General features: G+C 39.5%; 1 protein-coding gene across 1 annotated transcript in view; it reads left to right on the top strand.

Annotated features, from left to right (window-relative positions):
- Positions 1-22,454, top strand: part of LOC122688039 (ankyrin repeat domain-containing protein 26-like) — an 87,202-nt gene that overhangs the window by 46,887 nt on the left and 17,861 nt on the right. The window contains exon 13 of the mRNA XM_043893848.1: positions 21,037-21,957. Within this exon, the coding sequence (XP_043749783.1) occupies positions 21,037-21,957 (921 nt within the window). The remainder of the gene's footprint in view (positions 1-21,036; positions 21,958-22,454) is intronic.

Raw genomic sequence — 22,454 nt, 5'->3', positions numbered from 1 at the left:
CCGCTCATGGCGTGTGCACTTTCCCAGTGTACACTTTTTAGGCTCTAGGTTCCTCTGCCAGGGAACTGTCTGAGGCGGGCCCTAGATTGTGTGCACTTCCCAGGTCTAAGCCGCTCAGGTTCAGGTTCTCATGTACTCCACAAAGGTGCAGACTCAGTTGGGTCTGGTCTGCGTTTTGTGCCCCTCCCAGGTCTGAGCCGCTCAGGTGACCAGGTGCTTGGCAAGCGTCATCTCCCCAGGTGGGGAGTGCGTCTTATCACCTCCCTGGTCCCAGCCACTGAGTTTCCTGGGTGACAGTGGGCGTGGCCATCTCTGGTGTGCCATGTGTCTCTTCCGGGGAGCTGATCTCTGGCTGCGACCCTCCCGGCGGATGTCAACCATCCAGAATCCCAAGAAGTTTTGGTTAGTGACTGGGTGCGTGCTTGCAGTTTGGTAGAGGATGCCTCTCTGGGGCCGAGTTTGCCCCTTTCCAGCTCTGGCTGCCCGCCTCCTGCCTCCCTGCCTCCGGCGGGGGATGAGCCGATCTGCAGTGGGCTAGCTCTCCTCTGGTATTCACTCAGTCCTTTGTTCTGTGAGCAGGCCTGGCAGTGCCTTAGTTTAGGGCTTTTTGCGAGATAGTTCTCTCTCTCTCTTTTTTCCCCCTCTCTCTCTGGCTGTCCTACAGTTTAGGTTGCTGTCTCATGTTAGTTCCCTCAGATTGCTCTCAGGGCATTCAGGCCTGGTCCTCAACATAAGCAGTGCAGCCCCCCTTGCTGGTGGCGGATGCGAGCACTGGGAGTTGCCGTTAGGCACGTAATCTGTTGGGTTTATTTATTTATTTATTTTTCCTCCTGGTTACGTTGCCCTCTGACATTCCAAATCTCCCCACAGACCCGCCGGTGAGAGTGTTTCCTGATGTTTGGAAACTTCTCCTCTTTTAAGACTCCCTTCCTGGGATGGATCTCCATCCCTACCTCTTGTGTCTCTCTTTTTATCTTTTATATTTTGTCCTACCTCCTTTCAAAGACAATGGGCTGACTTTCTGGGTGCCTGATGTTCTCTGCCAGCATTCAGAAGTTGTTTTCTGGAGTTTGCTCAGCATTCAAATGATCTTTCGATGAATTTGTGAGGGAGAAAGTGGTCTCCCCGTCCTATTCCTCTGGCATCTTAGAACCGCCCCCCATGTTATTTTTAAGAAACTTTATTAATTTCAGTGTTTATAGATGTTAAATTACCATGTCAATTCTTTGTTATACATGTGAAACTAACATGTAAATTCTTCCATATCAGAAAGTTAGTCATTGTGGTTACTTGATTTTTTTAGTTTGTTCTTTCTTTCCTGATGTGATTATTGAGTCCTGCTTGATCATCATAAATGTATTTGAAAACTTTTAAACCTTCAACGTGGATAATCATCATTTTACTCCTTTTTTTTTTTTTTTATGTCTAGATCATTCCTTTCGTCTTTACCTGCCATTCCAGAAGGCATAGATAGGAAATTAGAGTCGTCAGTGTGCTGTTTACAGGGAAAGAAACAGTCAACCATGTGAATGTTCAAATAGGGTTGTTAAAAATTCATTTATTCTTAACTGAAGGATAATTGCTTCCCAGAATTTTGTTGTTTTCTGTCAGACATCAACAAGAATCAGCCATAGGTACACCCACGTCCACTCCCTCCCAAACCCCCCTCCATCTCCCTCTCCATCCCACCCTTCTAGATTGTTGCAGAGCCCCTCTTGAGTTCCCTGAGTGATAGAGCAAATTCCCATTGGCTATCTATTTTACAGATGGAATTGTAAGTTTCCATGTTATTCTTTCCATCCATCTCACCCTCTTGCCTCTTCCCCTTCCCCCGTGCCTATAAGTGTTTTCTCTGTCTGTTTCTCCAAGGCTGCCCTGCAAATAAATTCATCAGTACTATCTTTCTAGATTCCACACATATGCATTAGTATATGATATTTATATATCTCTTTCTGACTTACCTCACTATGTATAATAGGCTCTAGGTTCATCCACCTCATTAGAACTGACTCAAATGCGTTCCTTTCTACAGCTGAGTAATGTTCCTTTGTATATATGTACCACCACATCTTCATCCATTCATCTGTCAATGGCCATCTAAGTTGCTTCCATGTTCTAGCTATCATAAATAGCACTGCAATGAAAATTGGAGTGCATGTGTCTTTTCCATTTTGGTTTCGTCAGGGTATACTCCTGGCAGTGGGATTGCTGGGTCATATGGTGGTTTTATTCCTAGTTTCTGAAGGAATCTGCATACCGTCTTCCATAGTGGTTGTATCAATTTACCTTCCCACCAGCAGCCTCCACACCCTCTCCACCATTCATTGTTTGTAGACTTTTTGATGATGGCCATTCTGACTGGTGTGAGGTGGTATCTCATTGTGGCTGAGTGGTAAAGAATCGGCCTGCAGTGGGAGACCTGGCTTTGATCCCTGAGTTGGGAAGGAAGGCATGGCAACCCACTCCAGTATTCTTGCCTGGAGAATCCAATGGACAGGGGAGCCTGGCAGGGTTCAGTCCATAGGGTGGCACAGAGTCGGACACGACTGAAGCGACTAAGCAACAGCAGCAACAGCAGACTTTTGGATGATGGCCATTCTGACTGGTGTGAGGTGGTATCTCATTGTAGATTTGATTTTCATTTCCATTGTGATTTTTTACCACAAGATAGTGCGTGAAGCTTGAAGGTATTACTACATTTGGATTGTCAAGTTGATCTGCAAGGAACATTTCAGGAGAAGCAAAAGCATGGGAAATAGTAATAAATATGTGGGGTTATAATAACAGCAGTTAGCTTTAGTGATGTTTCAATAAGTGCAAAGCATTTTGGATAGCTTACGTAGCACGTTCAGAGTATCTTTATGGCAGCCGTACTTAAAGTAACATAAAGTAACGGTGCCCTGTTTGAAGGTGGCAGCTATGGAAGGAGATAAGAAGGGGCTGATCTCTTAGATGCGGCAGCCACTGCCTGGTGATGCAGCACCGTGTTTGAATTCAGCATCCTGGTCCTGTCACATAGCAACTGTGGGATCTTGGCAAAATCTGTCTTAACCAGGTTAAAAGTAGGGTACTTTCTTCGAAAGGGATTAGGAACTCTTCATGCAACCCATTGTTATCATTCATTCTAGCAGAGTGTCTCTGAGAGCCTTCCACAGAAGTATGTGGGTCATTTACCTGGAACTGCTGGTCAAAGAGGAAAAAAGACATTAAATGGACAAATGGAAGGTAAGAACTGTATTTTACAGAAAAATTATTTGACAGAATGTTGATTGAAAACGGGAATGCTGATATACTCTAATAGGCAAAGAAAATCACCTGTCAGATGGGTAGTGAGAAAAAAGATGAGAAAAGGAGGGCAATCGTGCATCTTACCAGGTGTCTACCACAGATTACCTTGAGAATCCAGTTTAAGAAACTAAATTATTAGTTTTTAGACTTACTTCATGGTCCAGTGTTTAAGACTTTGTCCGGTTAAGACTCTCCAATTCAGGCAGTGCAGTTTCAATCCCTGGTCAGGGAATTAAGATCCCATGTGACACATGACCAAAAGGAAATTATTAGTTCTATTTCAGGATAACTCTACGACCTAAGGAAGGTCAAGAAATAAGAGGCAAGAGGGAATGAAAGATGAGAGAGGCAGAGGGTACGGGGAGGAAATGAGCAAAAGGAAGCACGGATCTGTGGGGGAAGGTGGAATAAGTAATGAGGGTCCTTAGATAAAGGGAGAGTATTTGACATGGACGATGGATTTGAAGTGAGCGTCCGACACCAAAACTTGTCAGGGAAGAACTGCAAAATTCTGCCCCCCTCTTCCTGTTGTACTCGTTATTAGGAAGACATTCAGAACTGACGTCTCCAGGCATGCAGAGCTGTGTTTTATCTTCTGTGGAGTGCGGGCATAGGAGTTCAGCTGTAAACGTGTGCAAATTGATGTCATATGAAATGTTGGTGCTTTCTAGGATGGTGTCACATGGGACAAAACAAGAAAGCTGGAAAGAAGGAGAGAGCAGGGGGCGTGATGGGGAGACCAAGGAACCCACAGCCTCATAGAGAGCTCACTGGAAGGTTTCCATCTTCTAATGCCATTTCAGTTTCGGGGGAAGTGTTTGCATGAGGAAACAGAGGCTGCGATTTCAGGAGCATGAATTAAGTTGAAGTCATGTAGAAGCAGACTTCGTGTAGACCAGAGTTTCTCAAGTTTTAATTAGTCACTTGGGGACCATGTGTGAAGTGCACATGCTGAGCAGGAAATCTGAGATTCTGTGTTTCTAACAAGCTCTCCAAGTAGCAAGGGTGTAGCCTTGCCTTTAGAGAAATCTGGAAGAAGAGCATTGGATAGTGCAGGACATAACAGGATCAAGGAAAAGCATTATTTTATGTTTCTTTCTGAGCGTGTTTATAGCCAGAGGGAAGCAAAGAGTTGAAGTAGCAGTTATAGGTGTAAGATACCATTGCTAAGCAAAGAAGGAGAAAGACATGGTAGGGATGATCCATAGAAAGGATGTCAAGGGGGAAGATTTAAGTCCACAGATCCAGAGATGACCATTTAGAGAGGAGAGAATCTAGTGAAAGGACAAAGGGAGGTAAGCACGGCCTTAGGGAGGTGAGTTTGGAGTTGATGAGGACACTTGAGAGAGCTCCTTCTAGGTGACTTCAGTGTATTTACCCTGAAAAGAGATAAGATCATTATTGCTCCAGAGAATCCTGGAGGTGGGAGGGGGTGCTAGAAGTGGGGGAAACCGCAGCCCCTCCGAGTAACTCTTAGGCATCAAAGATATATGTTGTACTGGTATTTGTTATTCAAATTAGACTAATTTGAAAAAGGAGGCATTGAGTTCTTTTTTTAAAAAGATAGCTGATTTTTTGAAAGTTGTTTCATAGAAATCCTTTGAAGCATTACCATGATGTACCAAACCAAACTAAATTTTGAAGCCAAACAGATTAATAGGGTTCATTCCCTAAATGCTGAAATACTTTTAATAAATACTACACTGATTTTGAAACATGCAAGATTTTTAATTTCTAATAATTCTGTGGCAATTCAATGTATTCTTACCTTTTTGATAATTGTATTTCAATATTGAGAATTGATTATACATTATTTCCTAGATGTGTCTTATAAACTTTCTTGCATGAGTGGATCGAGAAACTTTAAGATGGCTAAACTAGAAGAGCCAAGACATGTAGGCATGCCAGTAGCCCTCGTGGGGAAAAAACACAAATATTTTTATGAGCCATTTTTCCACAAGTGTATATCCAGGCTAATCAGTCCATTACCCTGTCTTTGATGAGAAATGAATTATACATTCTGGTGAACTGTCATCCCAAGTGTGCACTTCTTAAATGAATGGACAGATTGAAGAACATGATAAATACTTATCATGTAATGGTGTAAATGATAACTGCCATGTTGCATTCAAGATATGCTGTTGCATTTTACCATCAGCTTTCACGTTTATCTTCTTGGGTTCATGACTTGCTCCTTTAATTAAGATCCATTTTCTCCTCATCAGTCAGCATGTTCACATTGGTCTATGTGCACGTTAATGTTTTATAAAGCCATTGAAAACGTAATGTTACTTTTGAAATCTTAACTGCACATTTTGGTGAACCTGTATTCCTATTTTTTCTTCACTATCTTTAGTGGATTCATATGTCTGTCTTGCCAGTGTGCTAAGATCCCCCTAAAAACAAGACACCAAAACTGAATGTATTCAGTGCCAAGGCAGAGCGTGAGGATTCTGCTCGGTTCTAAGTCTGCATGAATGTACAGCTGGCTTTCATATTTACATGTGATTAACTCTATGTCCCATTTTCTTTTTAGAGTCTCCTGAGAAATATCCTAATGTGAAGGTAAAAACGTTTATGCTGTTATCTTGAATTATGAACTGTGGATTGTATCATATGTACATTGTTTATTAATCAACTTGTTTCCAAACCCATTCAGCAGGCCGTTGGAGTGAAAGATTCTGTTCCTAATAAAGCAGTCAGAATGAAGGGTGCACAAACATCTAATTCAGGTAAATTTTGCAATACACACTTAACTCTGGTTCCTGCATTGCAAACTGTCGCTTTACCGTTGAGCCATCAGGGAAGTCCCTTCTGGAAAGAGGGACACTGAAATATTTGAAATGCTAGCTCTTCATACTCCTAACTTCCTGTTGCAAATTTAATTGAAGAATTGGACATACATACGGCAAATGTTATTGTTGGTATCCATGTTTTAAAAGAAAAGATGTTTACAAGCATATGAACAAGAAATGTTTGAAATGTAAGCTAGAACTCAAGATGTTTCTGTATATGTTTCGTTATCCATTAAATTCTCAGTTTGGAATCTCTATACCCTCAGGAATTCTCAGCGATTAATTATTAGACCCTAAGATTTTCCACTGTCCAAAAATGCTTATTTGAACTCTGACCTTTCCCTAGAGTAAAGCTTCAATTGCTAATATGTCAGTTGTATTTCAGCTTATAATTATTTCATTTTAGTGTTGTTACACAAATGAATGTAGGCCAAGCAGATGTTTTGATTAGCAGACTGTATGTGTGTGTGTTTGTGTTGTCTTTGATTATTAGAAGTAGGAGAAGTAATCATGCCTTAGATTCGATAGACATAATCTTTCAAAACAGGGATTCTGAAAGTTTTTGGCTTTAGGATCCTTTTATACTTCTAAAAATTATTGAGAATTCCAAGGAACTTTGTTTATTATTGTTCACTGTATTGGAAAATAAAACAGAAAAACTAGAATACAAGCACATACCATCATAGTTGCTAATTCCATTAGTCCTTAGTGTTATGATATCACATATCGTGTCTATGAAGAATGCCACTCTGCCCGCAGAACAGCATGAGAATGGAGGAAACGTTTAGTGTTGTTGTGAAAAGAGTTCTGACCTCTTGGACCCCCTGACCCGTTGGGTCTCTGGACTTCAGCGATTCTGAGGGAACACCTGAGAACCACTGTTTTAAACCATTGAAGTGGCTGGGTATAAAATGATAAAGGGGCCCTTGTGTTGACACAGGGTTTTAAGTTTCACTATTACATTTCTTACTTGTTTCTTTGACTTCTGTTCAGAAATTCAGATCTAACAGTTTTAGCTTTTTGTGGTGTATTCATTCCTGTCTCATGGCCCTCTGTGCTCTTTGGATCCAGTGTGGTCCTAGACTTACCTATTTTCACATGGAAACAATTAGTCACACACAAGGCTATCATTTCTTATATAAGTTTATGATGTTTTTGTTTAGTCGCTAGGTAGTGTTCAACCACTGCGACCTCATGGACTGTAGCCTGCCGGGATCCTCTGTCCCAGAGATTTTGCAGGCCAGAGGCAAGCGTACTGGAGTGGGTTGCCATTTCCTTCTCCAGGGTATGATGTTTCTCCAAGTCTTTAAAAATGAGTTCTGAAGATATATGTACATTGAGGAAAGACCGTCTCATTGAAATTGAAGTAGTTGTTGACGGTGGTGGTGTTCAGTCGCTAAGTCGCGCCCGACTCTTTGTGACCCCATGGACTGCAGCCAGGCCTCTCTGTTCCTCACCATCTCCCGGAGTTCGCCCAAGTTCATGTCCATTGAATCAGTGATGCTGTCCAACCATCTCATCCTCTGCTGCCCCCTTCTCTTCTTGCCCATCTCTTCTCATCCATCAGGTGCTTTTCTAGTGAGCCAGCTGTTCACATCAGGTGCACAGAGTATTGAAGCTTCAGCTTCAGCATCAGTCCTTCCAATGAATATTCAGGATTGATCTCCCTTAGGATTGACTGGTTTGATCTCTTGGCTGTCCAGGGTTCTCTAAAGAGTCTCTCCAGCACCACAATTTGAAAGCATCCATTCTGTGGCACTCAGTCTTCTTTATGGTCCAACTCTCACACGTGACTACTGAAAAAACCAGACCTTTGACTTTACGGACCTTTGTCAGCAAAGTGATGTCTTTGCTTTTTAATATGTTGTCTAGGTTTCTACCATTAATTAAAGTAGTACCATTCATTCAAAGTGTTTTTAAAACCGTGGCCTCTAGGACACACAATATCATCATGTAAAATAAATTAGAGATAAATTTTGTTAATAAAATATTTGTATGTTGAAGGAAAATAGTAATAAAGTTCTTATGAAATACAGAGTATGTAATAAAGATTGAGTGAATCAAAGTAATACTAGAAAATTGAAAAGTAGAAGAAATGAGACATGCTAGTTCACATCTCTTCATGAATGACAGTGACATGAAAGGTAGAGTCACCTCTGAAGGGTAGTGAGTTTGAGGGGAAGGAGGATGTGGAACTGATTCTCTGAAGAAAGACTTTGTACGAGGTAGTCAGAGTTGTGTTCTTACTCAGATCCTGATAGATGGAGACTTTGTCTTCACATTTTTCAGACTGGGATTCGACTAGTTTGAGCCTCAATAGTGAGACTTGTCAAAGAGCCGGGCATTTGAAAGTTGATGATCGGCGTCCGTTGGTGTCCCAACCGGTGACCAAAAATCAGTCAGCACCCACAGAACTCGGACAGAAGACCGCAACAGATAAAGAAAAGATGAAAAAGGCAGCGATGTTTCTGGTAGGGAATTCCATGCCCCATCACCCGGGCCAGTCTCCGCTGCCAGAAAACAGAGAAAGCAGACAAGGTAATGCAGAAGCCCAGGGCACTCAGCCATGCGCCACCTGGGCACAGCCTTGCCATCATTCTGACGGATCTGGATTCGATTTTGTGGCAAAACCTGCCTGTGCTGACTCCTTTTATGCAAGCTACAGCCAAACAGTACCTCTTAGCAAGGTGTCTGCATTCTCCCTCTGACCATAGGAGTATAATAAATAACAAAGAGAGTTTGGAGGAAGCAAGTTTGTTTAGGCTAGTATTTAGCATACATCTGAGAGTGGGTAGCAGGATTCTATTTAGAACTCTGGGACTCTTTGTGAGATCTAGGTAGACAATTATTGAAAAAAAATAAAGACCATTTATACTAAGGTGATTTTTAACAGCTTGTCCTCTGCAGTCTAGAAGCCAAAAGGATAGACATGGGAAGAAATAATTCACAGTTTAGATGTATATCAATCGCTGGAGAAGTCTATAAAGATACACTAGAAAAATCTTTAAAGAACTAAGGTAGCTACAAGGAAAGAGAGACCTATTTATCTGGGGAAAGATAGCTGTAATCAAGGGCAACTTCACAAAGCAGGTTGAGTCTTAAAAGATGAAAAGTAAATTGTCAGAAGAGCACAGGGAAGCATTTCAGATAAAGGAATTGATAAAAGCATGAAAGTAAGAGGAATTTGTAAACTAAGAATAATAATGTAGTTGAAGCTTGGCATGTTGTTAAAAAGGTACTGTGGTGAAGTAGAGAAGAGAATATACAGTGACTTTATATGTCTGCCCTGTATTTTGAAATTCTGTTTGGTTTCTGCTTGTTTTTTTCACCGATGCTTGGATGAATTCATGAATGAATCTTTGAGGTGTTTGTGTGCCTGTATCCTGGTGACATCTGGTGTTTCCCAAATGGTTTGTTGAAGTTTTTGATCATTGGAAGTATTTCTTAAACAAGTAAATATTCATCTGAAGATAAATTTCGACTTAAGCTGTCATTTGGTACAATGTTTTAAATCTGTCTTTTAAATAAAGATTATGTTTTTTGGCTAAATATTCTTAAGTAATTTTAACTAAACATGCAGATTTGTCAGGAGAACTAGACGTGGAAGTGATATTGGAGGAAGAACAAGAAAAACTTCCTGGAAATGAAAATAACCATTCACAGGTAAGGAAAACTATAAATTTAAATTTCTGGTTTAATACCATTTTCTACGCTTTACCAACACAATACAGTGTGTAACAGAGTCCATAACACATAAAATTGCCTTTCAAAATTACCCTTTTAGAGTTGATAGATAATAATTTAATAATTTTAATTTTTTTAATGTAGTAGTTTTTATATTATTTAATATAATAAGTTAATTTAATAGTTTAATAGTTTTTATAGCACTTTAATTATACAATTTAAAATACTGTTAGAATCTATTATAATTTATAGCTTGTCTTTGGAATTGAGGGAAAAAATTTCCTGACTTGTTTACTTCTTCCATTTTTATAACTTCATTACATGATTAAGAAGGTGATATCAAAGACTGAATCGTAAGATTAAGCAGTTGAAATTGTGAACAATATGACGGCCCCTGACCTAGATACATGTAAAGAGAAATCATTCCCAGTGGCTCAAGGTTTTCCATTGAAATCGCCAGTCACTGACGTCAAGATGAAAGATTCATTCTGCCTGTGATCTCGGCATAATTGACTTAGGGAAGAACATTCAGGGAGAGAGTGGGGTCATAGAATCAACCCAGTTGCCTATTAAGAGAATCGAACCTTCTCGATTGGACTTTTGTTTTTAGTGTACAAATCATAACCTTCTAATAGTTCATTTCAGGGTGGGAAATCAGTAGCTATAACTAAAAATGCTTTATCCACTTTCTTTGGCGGATATTAGAACATAATATAACTGAATGTTGGGGCTTCCTGGGTAGCTCATCTGGTAAAGAATCTGCCTGCAGTGCAGGAGACCCCGTTTCAATTCCTGGGTCGAGAAATTTCCCTGGAGAGGGGATAGGGTACCCACTCCAGTATTGTTGGGCTTCCCTGGCGGCTCAGACAGTAAAGAATCCGCCTACAATGTGGGAGACCTGGGTTCGATCCCTGGGTTGGGAAGGCATGGGTTGAGGAGGGCGTGGCAACCCACTGAAGTCTTGCTTGGAGAATCCCCATGGACAGAGGAGCCTGGTGGACTACAGTCCTTGGGGTCGCAACGAGTCAGACACGACTTAGCACACACATAACTGAATGTAAGCAGGCAATATGTATTGATGTATAGCACTATCATCATATATAATTTACATGAAAATTTAGGAATTGGTTCCTCTTTCTGATTAGTGTTCATTGATTTTGGCTCCTGGTCATATAAAGTTTGTCTGTTCTCCAGATATTAGTCCTTAAAAAAGAAAACCAAAAACCTTAACAGACATGCTGTAGGGACTCCCCATATATGGTATCCTGAGGTGAACTATTTTTAAGGGAAGAAGCATTTATAACATTAAAAATCATCTAATTCATTTTTGGTAGATTTAACATGTATGAATTGTTTAATTCAGTCAAACAGTGACAACATTGGGTTTGTGAGTTAATGTTTTTCTCCTATTTTCCGGTAAGGCAAGTTATTTTTCACTTCTTAGTTGTGATCTGGTGATTTGTGAGTAGTTACATATAAATTAAGAAGTTTAACAGTGAAATTTTAATGATTTTCTGATTTTTCTTTACCCATACTGGATTAGTTAAGGATTATATTATTTTGCACACATGTACCCTGACAGAAAAGACACCTGAAAATCAAATCAACCCAATTAATCTTCCACTTTTGCAGCTGGCAAAAATTGCCTCAAGCACCAGAAATGAATAAGGAATGTGGTAGACAGGACAGATCTGTATGTTCAGGGCCTCCTTGTGTGGAGAAGTGTGAGAAAATGAGGATCAAACAAGGCAAATTAGAATGGAAAGAGAAGTTAAAACCATCAGAAATGACTTAGAGCAGAAGTTAGGTGAAATTTGTGAGAAATACAAAATTATCGTCTGTCCTAAGGAGGAGGCACTACATGGTCACCTTAAAGAAGGAGCAAACAGAAAGGAAATACCTCCTAACATGACAAATAATATACCTGATTGTGGGGAGAAAGATGCATTTGGAGTATCTGTCTCTCTAGTATTCCAAGTATGCCCTGAACAAAAAGAACCCAGTCTCGAAAATGGTTTTTCGTCGCATGAACTATGGGTCCCCGGGATACGCTTGTCAGTCATCTTCCAAGCTTTGTTTCAGTGAAAATAAAATAGACCTTGAAAGTGATAAACTAGATATTGAACATGTGTTTATCAAAAATGAGGAGAGTTTTTATAATGATGCAGAAAATAAAAAAGTAGGGGACCAGGTAGTTACATTTGAAGTGAAAGGTGACCAAGAGTTTGATATGCAAATATCAGACAATATGAGGCAAAATCCCACGAATCGGAAATTAGACATTGGACAGACACGTCAGTCTAGTCTGTGGCTTGTCTGCTCCGGTAAGATGAAACACATAATTCAAATAAAAAGTCACGGTACTCCTGCTGTCGTGAAAAATACTGATAAGAAAAGCAAGCCAATACAGGACTGGTTCCAGAAGCTACTGCATGCAGGTAACTGCAGTGCTAGTGACGACAAAAGCGTGGAACCCGAATTTGAAAATGAAAATTCTTCTCCACCGAATAGTCACAGAGCATCCAAAGTGTATCTAAGTGAAGAATGACAGAAGGATATGCAGAGGTTTAAGGATGAAATAGACATGTTACAAGTAGTGTTGTTAGCTTTGGAAAAAGAGAAAATTCAGCTTCCAAAGCAGGTAAAGGCTCATTTGCTCTTGCTTTGGTTTTTCCCTTTCTGGATGATCTGGTCCATTTTGATTTTCTGCTTATGAATAAATTGGGGTCATCTAAATAGGTAATTGTGTAGAAATAGATTATTTCTGCCATCCAAATAATAGGAATTCAGGAAACTGTTTTCATAGCTTTTGTCCTTCAATCAATCTAATTCTGTCTCTGTCAGTCTTTCATGTGGACTGGGAAACTCATTTAGCTCCATACCATGTGACCTTCTGAGCCAGAATAAGCACCAAGGAAAGTGTTTAAGGAGTATGATCTACTAGGGTTTTGCAGTTGTTGTTGTTGTTTTGTTTGTTTAACTCTGTTGGATTAAATATAAGTTGTATTTCCACAGAATGGGAAGAAAGCAGAAACGGAGAGAAGGGACATGAACACGTGTCCCCTCTAATCTCCTCATTGTGGTTGAATATGTGTGATCTCCTCTGCTTCCCGCAGTCCCTGGGCACTTAGATGTCCAACATGGCCACTTGAGGATGTTTTTAATAACAAATACATGCACTCCCACATATGCTTTAATCACCACTCGCAGATGTTTCCTTTGAGAGAGACCGCTTCACTATGTTGTTTACTAAAATGTAGTAAGTTTTGACATGTGTGATTTTGTCACATAGGTAGTATGTGTGTGTGTGAGAGTTGGTTAGTCGTGTCTGACTCCTTGCGACCCCATGGACTGTAGCTGGCCAGGCTGCCCTGTCCACGGATTTCTCCAGGCCAGAATATCATTGGAGTGGATAGCCATTCCCTTCTCCACGGATCTTCCCAACCCAGGGATTGAAGCCAGGTCTCCTGCATTGAAAGCAGATTCTTTAACATCTGAGCCACCAGGGAAGCCCATAGATAGTATAATAAACTCTCAGCAAAAAAAAGAAAAAAAATCAAGTGTTTCTCTCCAAAGGAAAAACTGAGGTTTGAGATGCTGTGAGATTTTTCTTTCTTCAGTAGTAGGTTTTTAAACGTGCTTGCTCTGCTGTGTAAGACAAAAAATGAGAAAAATGTAGCTATTCTCCTTTAAAGAAAAAGGAGAATGAACCCTACCCCCAATTAACGAATTAAATTACTTTGCCAAAGTCACGCATTTCACTTCCCTGATTCATTTGAGGAATTCATTTGGTAATTTTATCAGATTCAAGATGACAGAATTGTATCATCTCTTTTGGTGCCATAAAATGTTAGGGAATGCCCCTTCAGGGGCTTTGAACAAATCATTTAACCTTTTTTGATTTTAAAGCTGCTATTGGTAAAATAGTGGGGCAAAGATAGATAGTTATTTCTATACCGTCTAGCTATAAAATTGGATGGTTATTGACTGTGGAATTGGGAAGCATTCCTTATATTCCAGAATTCCACACTAACTAACACCTCCTCAGTTTCATTCTGCTCCTTGTGTTTTGGTAAACTTTGGGTCCTATATTTCAGGGAACACCATCAGGTTTTTTGCTGTCTCCTGGATCCAAGTGAAAAAAGAATGGGAAAAGGCAGTGGGGAAAGAATAGCTTTAGTGCAGAAAGAAGAAAGCTTCTTTTCTGTTTCTGAGGCACTAAGGTGTCACATCCTCTACCTCTCACTGTTCAGTGGAAAATCCAGCTGGTAAAGACCGAAGAGGACATGTGTGATGTGTTTTTATTTCTCCTATCTCTGCCAGTCAGATGGGGAAGACTGGATGTGAATAATTGTATCTTATTAAGAAAGCCTTTCTTGAAATTTTGGGAATTTTGTTTTTTTTCCCTCAAAGAGAAAGAAGCACATTTTACAAAACTTTCAGTGACTTGTGATAAAATTAATGTAAGCACAAAAGTATTTTTATCACTTCAAATCCAGGCAAATGCTGAGTCAAATAATAAATTGAAAACAGAGTCTTTAGAATTAAGCAATAGCAATTATTCTTCGTGTCAAACTTTCATTAAAGGTGGAAGAAGAAAAGAAGCACCAAAGTAGTGAAGTGGAAGTATCAGACAACGTATGCGATGCTGCTGATGAGAGTCGATTGATTCAGCAGAGAAAGAGTGGAGGAAATAACAAGCAGGAGTTTCCTGCTATGGAGAATAAAAGTTCTGATGGGTAAGCCTATATCAGTATTTAACAGTAGGTCATTTGTTATTTTCCTGTAAAATGATTTCTAACTTGAGCTAATGTTTGTGATTTACGAATTTTATATTTTACTAGGGATATAGTTATTTTGAATACTCTTATCCTTTAGCCTTAATACTAGTTACTTTGTTAACATACCACCATGTTACATATTAGAGTATTCTGGATTTGACTGCATACTTGCCTTAACCAGTGTGTTGTATATTTAAATTTATTTTATGTCACTAATGAGCATCCTTTCATTTCAGTTTGAGGACTTCTTTCAGCATTTATGAGGCGAGACTAGTGGTGATGAACTCCCTCAGGTTTGCTTTGTCTGGGAAAGTTTTTGTTTCTCCTTCATTTCTTAAAGACAACTTTTCTGGATCGAGTCCTCTTGGTTGGCAGTTTTCTCCTCCTAGCACTTTGAGTGTGTCCATGGATGGAGGCCAAATTGTTGTTGGTGGCAGGAGAACTGATGAGGCACCTGCCTTTCATCCATGATGCTGACGTCACCCCATCATGTGGGTGGTTTACAAGTAAACTGCCCCCCGCCCCACTAAATTTGATTTCTTCTTTCACGGTGGATGTGCCACATGTCATTTTAAAAACCATCTAAATTAAGTGTTACTTTTTTCTTTGAGGTTCTTTTTTTTCTTTTTTTTTTTTTGGTAATTTCTTTGGCTGCACTGGTTCCTTACAGCTGCAGTGCTTGGGCTTCTCATTGTGGTGGCTTCTCTTGATGCTGAGCGTGGGCTCTAGGGTGCTGGCTTCAGTGGTGGTGAAGCACAGGATTCATTGCTCTGCGTGAGGCATGTGCTGTCTTCCCTGACCATGGATCAAACCTGTGCCCCCTGCATGAGCCGGCAGATTCCTAAGCCCTGGAGTACCAGGGAAATTCCTAGATTAAACATTACTGTTTTTAAAAGCAAAGAATTATATATAGGGTAAATCTAATCATGACTCCCATGTCTAAGAATCATTGTGCTTAGCCAGTGGACTCGAGGTTTTCAGTGTAGCCCTTGAGGTTCTTCCCAATGTCTTTCCAGATGCATCTCTCTACTTTCTTTCATGTGTTTTGTACTTTTCCTTCCAGGTTTCTAGGAAACAACCCCAGATGCCATGTGCCTGATCTGTGTACTCACATTCTAATCTCCCAGTAGAATGATTTCTTGCTTTTCTCTTCCTTTTGACCTCCTCTCTTCACTTCTTCCATAAAGTCTTCCTTATTTCACTTACCACTTTCATATGTCAACTCTTACGTATCATATTGTATCATAATTGTATATCTGTGTTTGAAGGAAGAATTTGTTTTCTTGCATATGGTTGATACTTCATAACTGTTTTGTGAATTATCAATGATTTAAGACGGGTAAGAGTTGGAATTTTACAAGAATTGTTTTTTTATTCTTTATTAGTCGAATTATTTGAAAACATTGGCTTTTTTGTGGATTTTTTAAAGTAGCAATCCTGGGAAGCCCAGGAAGGAGATAGAGAAAAAGAACAATGACAAATGGACACCAGAAGAATGTGTGATTGCACCAGTATTTGAAAAGACCAGTTCACTGGCTGATGGTCTGCTGCACGTGAACGATGACAGCATTTTAAGGAAAGTGGATCAAGATGACAGCAGGTAACATGGACAAATTCTTTATTTCTAGGGGAAGAAATATTAGCACTGAATACTTCTTCTGGAAATAGAGCAGCATAATATAGATTACAGGCCAAGAGAAGAGAATCCTCAACTCTACTGGATGAATGCGGCAGAAAGGTGAAGGAGAGGGCCCTTGCCTTTGGCCGGAAGTCGTTTCAGTAGAGTCCACTTGGAAGCTGGACTGCAGTGAATTCACGTAAACAGCTCCGTAGGGAATATTTCCTGGGCCAGGAATGGAGACCTGGATGGTAACTGAAGAGGAATGTGGAGTTGAAAGGAGTTTCTTGTTTCATGTTAAGAGGGGAGCTTGTAGATATGTATGCTGTTGGAAATGAGCCAGTGGAGGAAGTGTCTATTGAGTTTAATCTTACCTGCATTTCCAATATTGGGAAGCTTATTGATTGTATGACATTGTCTTTAAACTATTACAATAAATTAATTGTACATTATTATTATTGTACATGATTATTATGTACATATGTACTTCTGTTCATATGTAGTTTTTGGTAAGGGCTTGTTCATTGGCTCTGAAGTGTAATATTCTTATGTAAATGAATATGTAGATGATTACTTAAGTTAATTCTATCATGCATAGATTTTAAAACATTATATAATCATGAATTTACAAATACTTAGGTTATACTGAATAGGATTTAATCATTCCTTGTTGATTCTAGTTGATTCTAGTTGATCCTCGTGGGTAGCTATGATTTTGTAAGGTACTCTGAAACATCACATCATGTTAACTTCATAGTTGTTTATAGCTTGCAGGGAAAAGGGGAGGATTTTGTTTATTTTCAATAGAAACAATTCACAATCTTTTACAGTTTATTACTTTGGATGATAAAGATCTAAATGACAAAAACCATGCTTCCTGTACTAAAAGTGTCGTTAACACATATTATGTGCTCAGCAAGTGTATGTCAGATGCATAAAGAAACAGCAGAATGAAAAAAAAAAAATAGAAACAGCAGAATGGTTGCATGAATGTATATTGATGAGTTTCTTTACAAAAATCAAATCCTTCTTGAAAGTAGATTTCCAATATTGCCTACATCTAGTCTTTTTGTTTCTTAGAAATGTTTTAAGATTCAGAATTATCATTTGTAGTTACGGCTAGACATGAAATAATAATATAGATTCATTTGGTATCACGTTCCTTAAAAAGACTTTTCAATATCACTTTCTCAGCATATCTTGGAACAGCAGCATTCAGGCCGGATTTCCTGGGTTTGAATTCTGGGCTGTTGGTGAACTGCTCTGTGGTCCTGGGCACGTTCCTCAGCCTTTCTTTGCTCCATCGCTTCCTATCTAAAGAATCTAATATATTACCTCTCTCCCAGAATGATCATGAGGATTAAAATGCATAATAATGCATAGCGGTTGCATAATAAGCCCTCAGAAAGCTACTATCATGGTGATAAAAAATGGGTTTCTTTCTTATAAGGACTTAGGGAATACTTTCGAGATAGGTTTTATTGTCATAAAGGTTAGTTCTTATTAAAAGTGACAACTGCAAGAAACCCTGGTAAACTGCTTCTATCACATAACGCAAGCAATGTTAGGTTTTTCCTTTTCCATTAATCTAAATTTAATCTTTTATTACTATTACAGATATATTTTCTTTGTCCTTTAATGCTACTCTTTTTTATTGTTTCATCCTTTTATAGAAATTACTTATGAATGCAAAGATGTTATATAAAAAAACAAACATTTAGGTATTGTTTATATTTTTGAGTTATTAAATTTTAGCCTGAAAAGAATCATTTTTTTTTTTTAGGCCTGCAAGGAAAACAGCATATGAAAAGAAGAAGGTAAAGTAAAAAAAAAAAAATTAACTTTAAAATATATTATCCTCTATAAAATAGTTTGTAAAAGGAATAGTGGCAACATAGAAAATCTTCCTTTCTTGAAGAGACATTTACTTTGAAAACACAATTTAGAAACTCTGTTGATAAAAACCTGTTCTTTAAAGAAGCCGCTGCTTTTGCTTTGATGAATATATTTATCACCTTTGTACACTTGGTATATTTTATACATATTTTAATGCCATTGTGAAACAGTATTATTTATGTGTAGGTCAAAGACCAAATTAATTACGTGAATGACCTTGATGACTTAACTCAGTCATCTGAAACTGCTTCTGAGGATGGCGACATACTTTACTCTAAAACTTCCCCATTGCCATCTGGCAGGTGGCTGAGGGTCGTGGACCCCCTCCCTCTGTGCCCATCAGCCCTCAGTCCACCTGCCCCGTGAACAGCTCAGAGCTGGCTCCAGCTTTCCCAGCTGGGTTCTCCCTCACAGGAGAGTCCTCAAGGACAGGTGTGTTTAACTGGCGTCCTCTAGAGGTGCAGGAGTGCTCCCCGTGCATTTTTTCCAGCAGTTGGTAGAAACCAGACACTCTTGAAGTTGATTGTCCTTCCCTCTGCGGAGCTCTCCAGTGGCATCTCAGAGCAAAGGAACTCACTCCCCCACCCAATGTCCCTCTCAAACACCGACCAGGTACCATCCCCGAGGTCCTAGCAGCAGATCTCCCACAACCAAAAGCTCTCGGGAAGAGCTGGGGAAAGTAGTATTTGTCATTCAAATCCATTTGTCTACAGCAGCCAGGTAGGGACACACCATGGCCTCATCCAAGGAGAGGCCTTTAATATTTTCCATAGGAATTGATCTCAAATTTTTGCGACTGTCTCGAAGGAGCCGGGACCCTGACTGCGGTTTAGGCCAGGCAGACCGCGTGTGCTCCGCCGTCGACTGCGCTGCACACCATGTCCTTGTGCTCTGCGGGGAGCGTGTGCATCCCTCCTCACCCGCATCACCTCCGGTGTCTCAGTCAGAGTCCGCCCCTGGCTCCACTCTCGTTTCTGTAACCAGTGCCCTGTCAACGGCCTTTTCACGTCGTTTACAGTTTTTCAGCTTGTAAAAGCTGCGACATCAGTTGTAAAAATACTTTTGTACACTTTAAAAAATTGTTTCTTCGGAATGAACTTATAAAAGTCCCCCTCCCACCAAGGAAGAAAAAGTAAAAAATAAAAAAACTCTTGCTACTAACAGCAGCTATTCTGGTATTTAGTAGTGATTTCCCTTCCTTGATCATTAGGTTAATTTATCACTTCCACTGAAGGTAAGGAGGAAAAGTATAGGCAGTTCAGAGACCATACTTTGGAAGTCATTCTTGTACTTCTGAGAAAATGAACCCTCTGTTCTTTGTAGTGTGCTCCTTCAGTACCAGGAACTTTTGAAAACAGTGATAGATATGCCATAGTATGCATCTAGTGATAATTATGTTTCTCATTGTATTCCCCCATCTTACTATTTTAAACAGTATGAAGATATAATGAAAGTTACTGCAGCAGCAAACAATCTCATGATTCTCTTCTTAAGAAGAGCTCTCTAAATTTTACCTTATTTACCACTAGTGTATGTACCATGAATGAAATAGGACGATTATTTTGTGTTGATATGTTTGTACTAGAGAAGTGACTGTGGTTTGATGTAAGAGGACTAGTAGAGTCAGAAGACCTGGTGAAAAGCCTGCAGCTTACTTCCATAGTTTTAACTTCTTCCTTTCCAGAATCATTATCGCTAATGAGTTAATTGATGTTTGTAGAAGTGCTTAGTACAGTTGTCAATAGGTATAAGTCTGTAATTGCCTATTAAAATGTTAGAAAGGTAGCATATTCTCAAGAAAGCAATTTTTTGCATGGAATTTCATCTACTTAAATATGTACAGAGCTAAGGCTCTTACTTGAAGTAGCTGTGTAGGAGCTATCAGATGCAGTGTTTTAAAGGTAGCGAGTGGCGTTGTCATGGGATTGTAGTTGATTTACAATGTTGCATCAGTTTCAGGTGTACAGCACAGTGATTCAGACATATATGTATATGTGTGTGTATATTATGTACATGGGGCTTCCCTGCTGGCTCAGACTGTAAAGAATCCACCTGCAATGCAGGAGACCTGGGTTCAGTCCTTGGGTCGGGAAGATCCCCTGGAGGAGGAAATGGCAACCCACTCCAGTATTCTTGCCTGGAGAATCCCATGGACAGGGGAGCCTGGCGGGCTACAGTCTGTGGGGTCGTAAAGAGTTGGACATGACTGACTAACACACACACACACACACACACACACACACACAGACATACACACATATTCCTTGTCAGATTCTTCTTGGAGAATATTAAATGCTGTTCCTTATGTTGTACAGTAGATCCTTACTGGTTATTTTATATATACTTGTCTATATATAATGGTATATGTTAAACCCAATCTCCTAATTTATCCCTTCCCCTACCCCCTTTCCTGTATGGTGAGTAAGCTTGTTTCCTACGTCGGTGGGACTCTTTCTGGTTTGTGAATAAGTTCATTTTAGATTGCACATATAAGCAGTACGACTCGTCTTTGTCTGACTTACGTCACTTAGTGTGATCATGCCTAGGTCCATCTTTGTTGCTGCAAATAGCATTATTTCATTCTTTTTTATGGCTTTGTAGTTTTCCATTATATAAATTACCACATCAGATGCAATTTTTAAGTGTAGTTAGATCTATAAATCTTATATTTTAAGCTTTCTGGGTTTGTTGTAATTCAGAGAAGCCCTTTCCAGTTCTGAGCTTCTTGAAAAGTCCCTTGGGGTTTCTTTTTCCTTTCATGGATTCATTGTCTTCACTTAAATGTTTGAACCTTTGGGAATTTCTGCTTGTATAAGGTCTGAGGTTTGTATTGAACCTTATTTTTTCCATTTGGAGATCCACTTGGTGCAGTCTTTTCATTGTATAAACATACAGGCTAGTCTTTCATTTCAGAGGAAATGATGAAATGTCATTTTATTGAGTACTAACTAAAAGTCTCCTTTGTCTCACTTAGGTTTCTGATAGTGGTAGAAAAGCTAAAGGTCTGTTGCGCAAAAGCCACATGCAGGATGATATTGCCATGCAGGAGAAAGAAAAGAAATGTTTTGAGGATCCTGAAATTGTAAAAGGAGAGAATGACTATCCTCAAAAGGCAATCAAATTGAACAAGGAAACGTTGACAAAGACCATATTCCGGCATACTGGCCAGCTTAACGTTCCGGTAGCTGAAAATACAATGCTAAACCCTGAGCTGGAGAACGTGAAACGAAGCAAAGAAAGACTGGAAACAGAAGTGGAATCCTGCCACTCTAGACTGGCTGCTTCCATACACAATCATGATCAAGGTCAGACATCACAAAGAAACCTGTCACTTGCCTCCCAGAAAGCAAAAGACAAGACGTTACGCTTGCAGGACCCAATGAAGTTCGATATGGCTAAGCTGAAAAGTGACAATGAGATGCTTTCCCAGCGACTTTCTAAAGTGGAAAATAAATTCAACAAGCTAAAAATCAAGCTGCATCAGACGAGAGATGATCTCAGAGAAAAGACTTTGATGTTAGAACGTGTCCAGAGAGACTTACGCCAAGCAGAGTGTCAAAAGCAGGATATTGGACACATGGATCAGAACGAACAAGGCAAAGTGAAGGAATACCTTGGAAAGCAGGAATCCTTAGAGGAGAGGTTATCTCAACTCCAGAGTGAAAACATGTTGCTCCGACAGCAGCTGGATAATGCACAAAATAGAGCCGACAGTAAAGAGAAGACAGTCATTAGCATCCAAGACCAGTGTCAGCAGATCGTGGAAAGTCTTCATGCTGAACATGAGAAGAAACAAGGTCTGATGCTGGAGGAAAGAAGCAAGGATTTAATCAACACGTGGAATCATTTAGAAGAGATAATGTGTCAGTATGAAAATGAGAAAGCAGAAAGAGAAGTAAGTATCCAGAAGGAGAAATAATTCTCAGACTTCCTGAAAGAAAATTCAAAGTGATTCTTAATTCTGGCTAAATGTTGAATCTAGCTGAATGTAAAAAATACACAGGCTATGAATCTATGGTCTCTAAAACGGACTAAAAGCACACCTTGTATCCAGCAAATAAAAATTAGACCTAAGAGATGCTTCACTTTGAGTAGAGACATCGTGTTGCTTATGAAATGTTAAGAGACTGAATTCTAAATTTTTAATATAGACAGGTATTAGTAATTTACTCTTTTACTATTCAGAAAATAATTTTAACCTCTGTGTAACCACATGTGAGTATCATGATGAAGCAGATAAAAGAAATGCTCAAACCTAAACTGAATGTTTTCAAATTAAGCTTCAGTTACATGGATTACCTTGACAATCAATTCCATGTTTCCCAGATGCTATCACTTCTATATAGTACTTTGGCTTCAGTAGCTTGTCATACCTTTCTGTCATATTTGTTG

This window comes from Cervus elaphus, chromosome 32 (assembly GCF_910594005.1).
Source record: "Cervus elaphus chromosome 32, mCerEla1.1, whole genome shotgun sequence".
Lineage (NCBI taxonomy): Eukaryota > Metazoa > Chordata > Mammalia > Artiodactyla > Cervidae > Cervus > Cervus elaphus.
The sequence above is the reverse complement of the archived record's forward strand: the minus strand, read 5'-3'. Positions and strand labels throughout refer to the sequence as shown.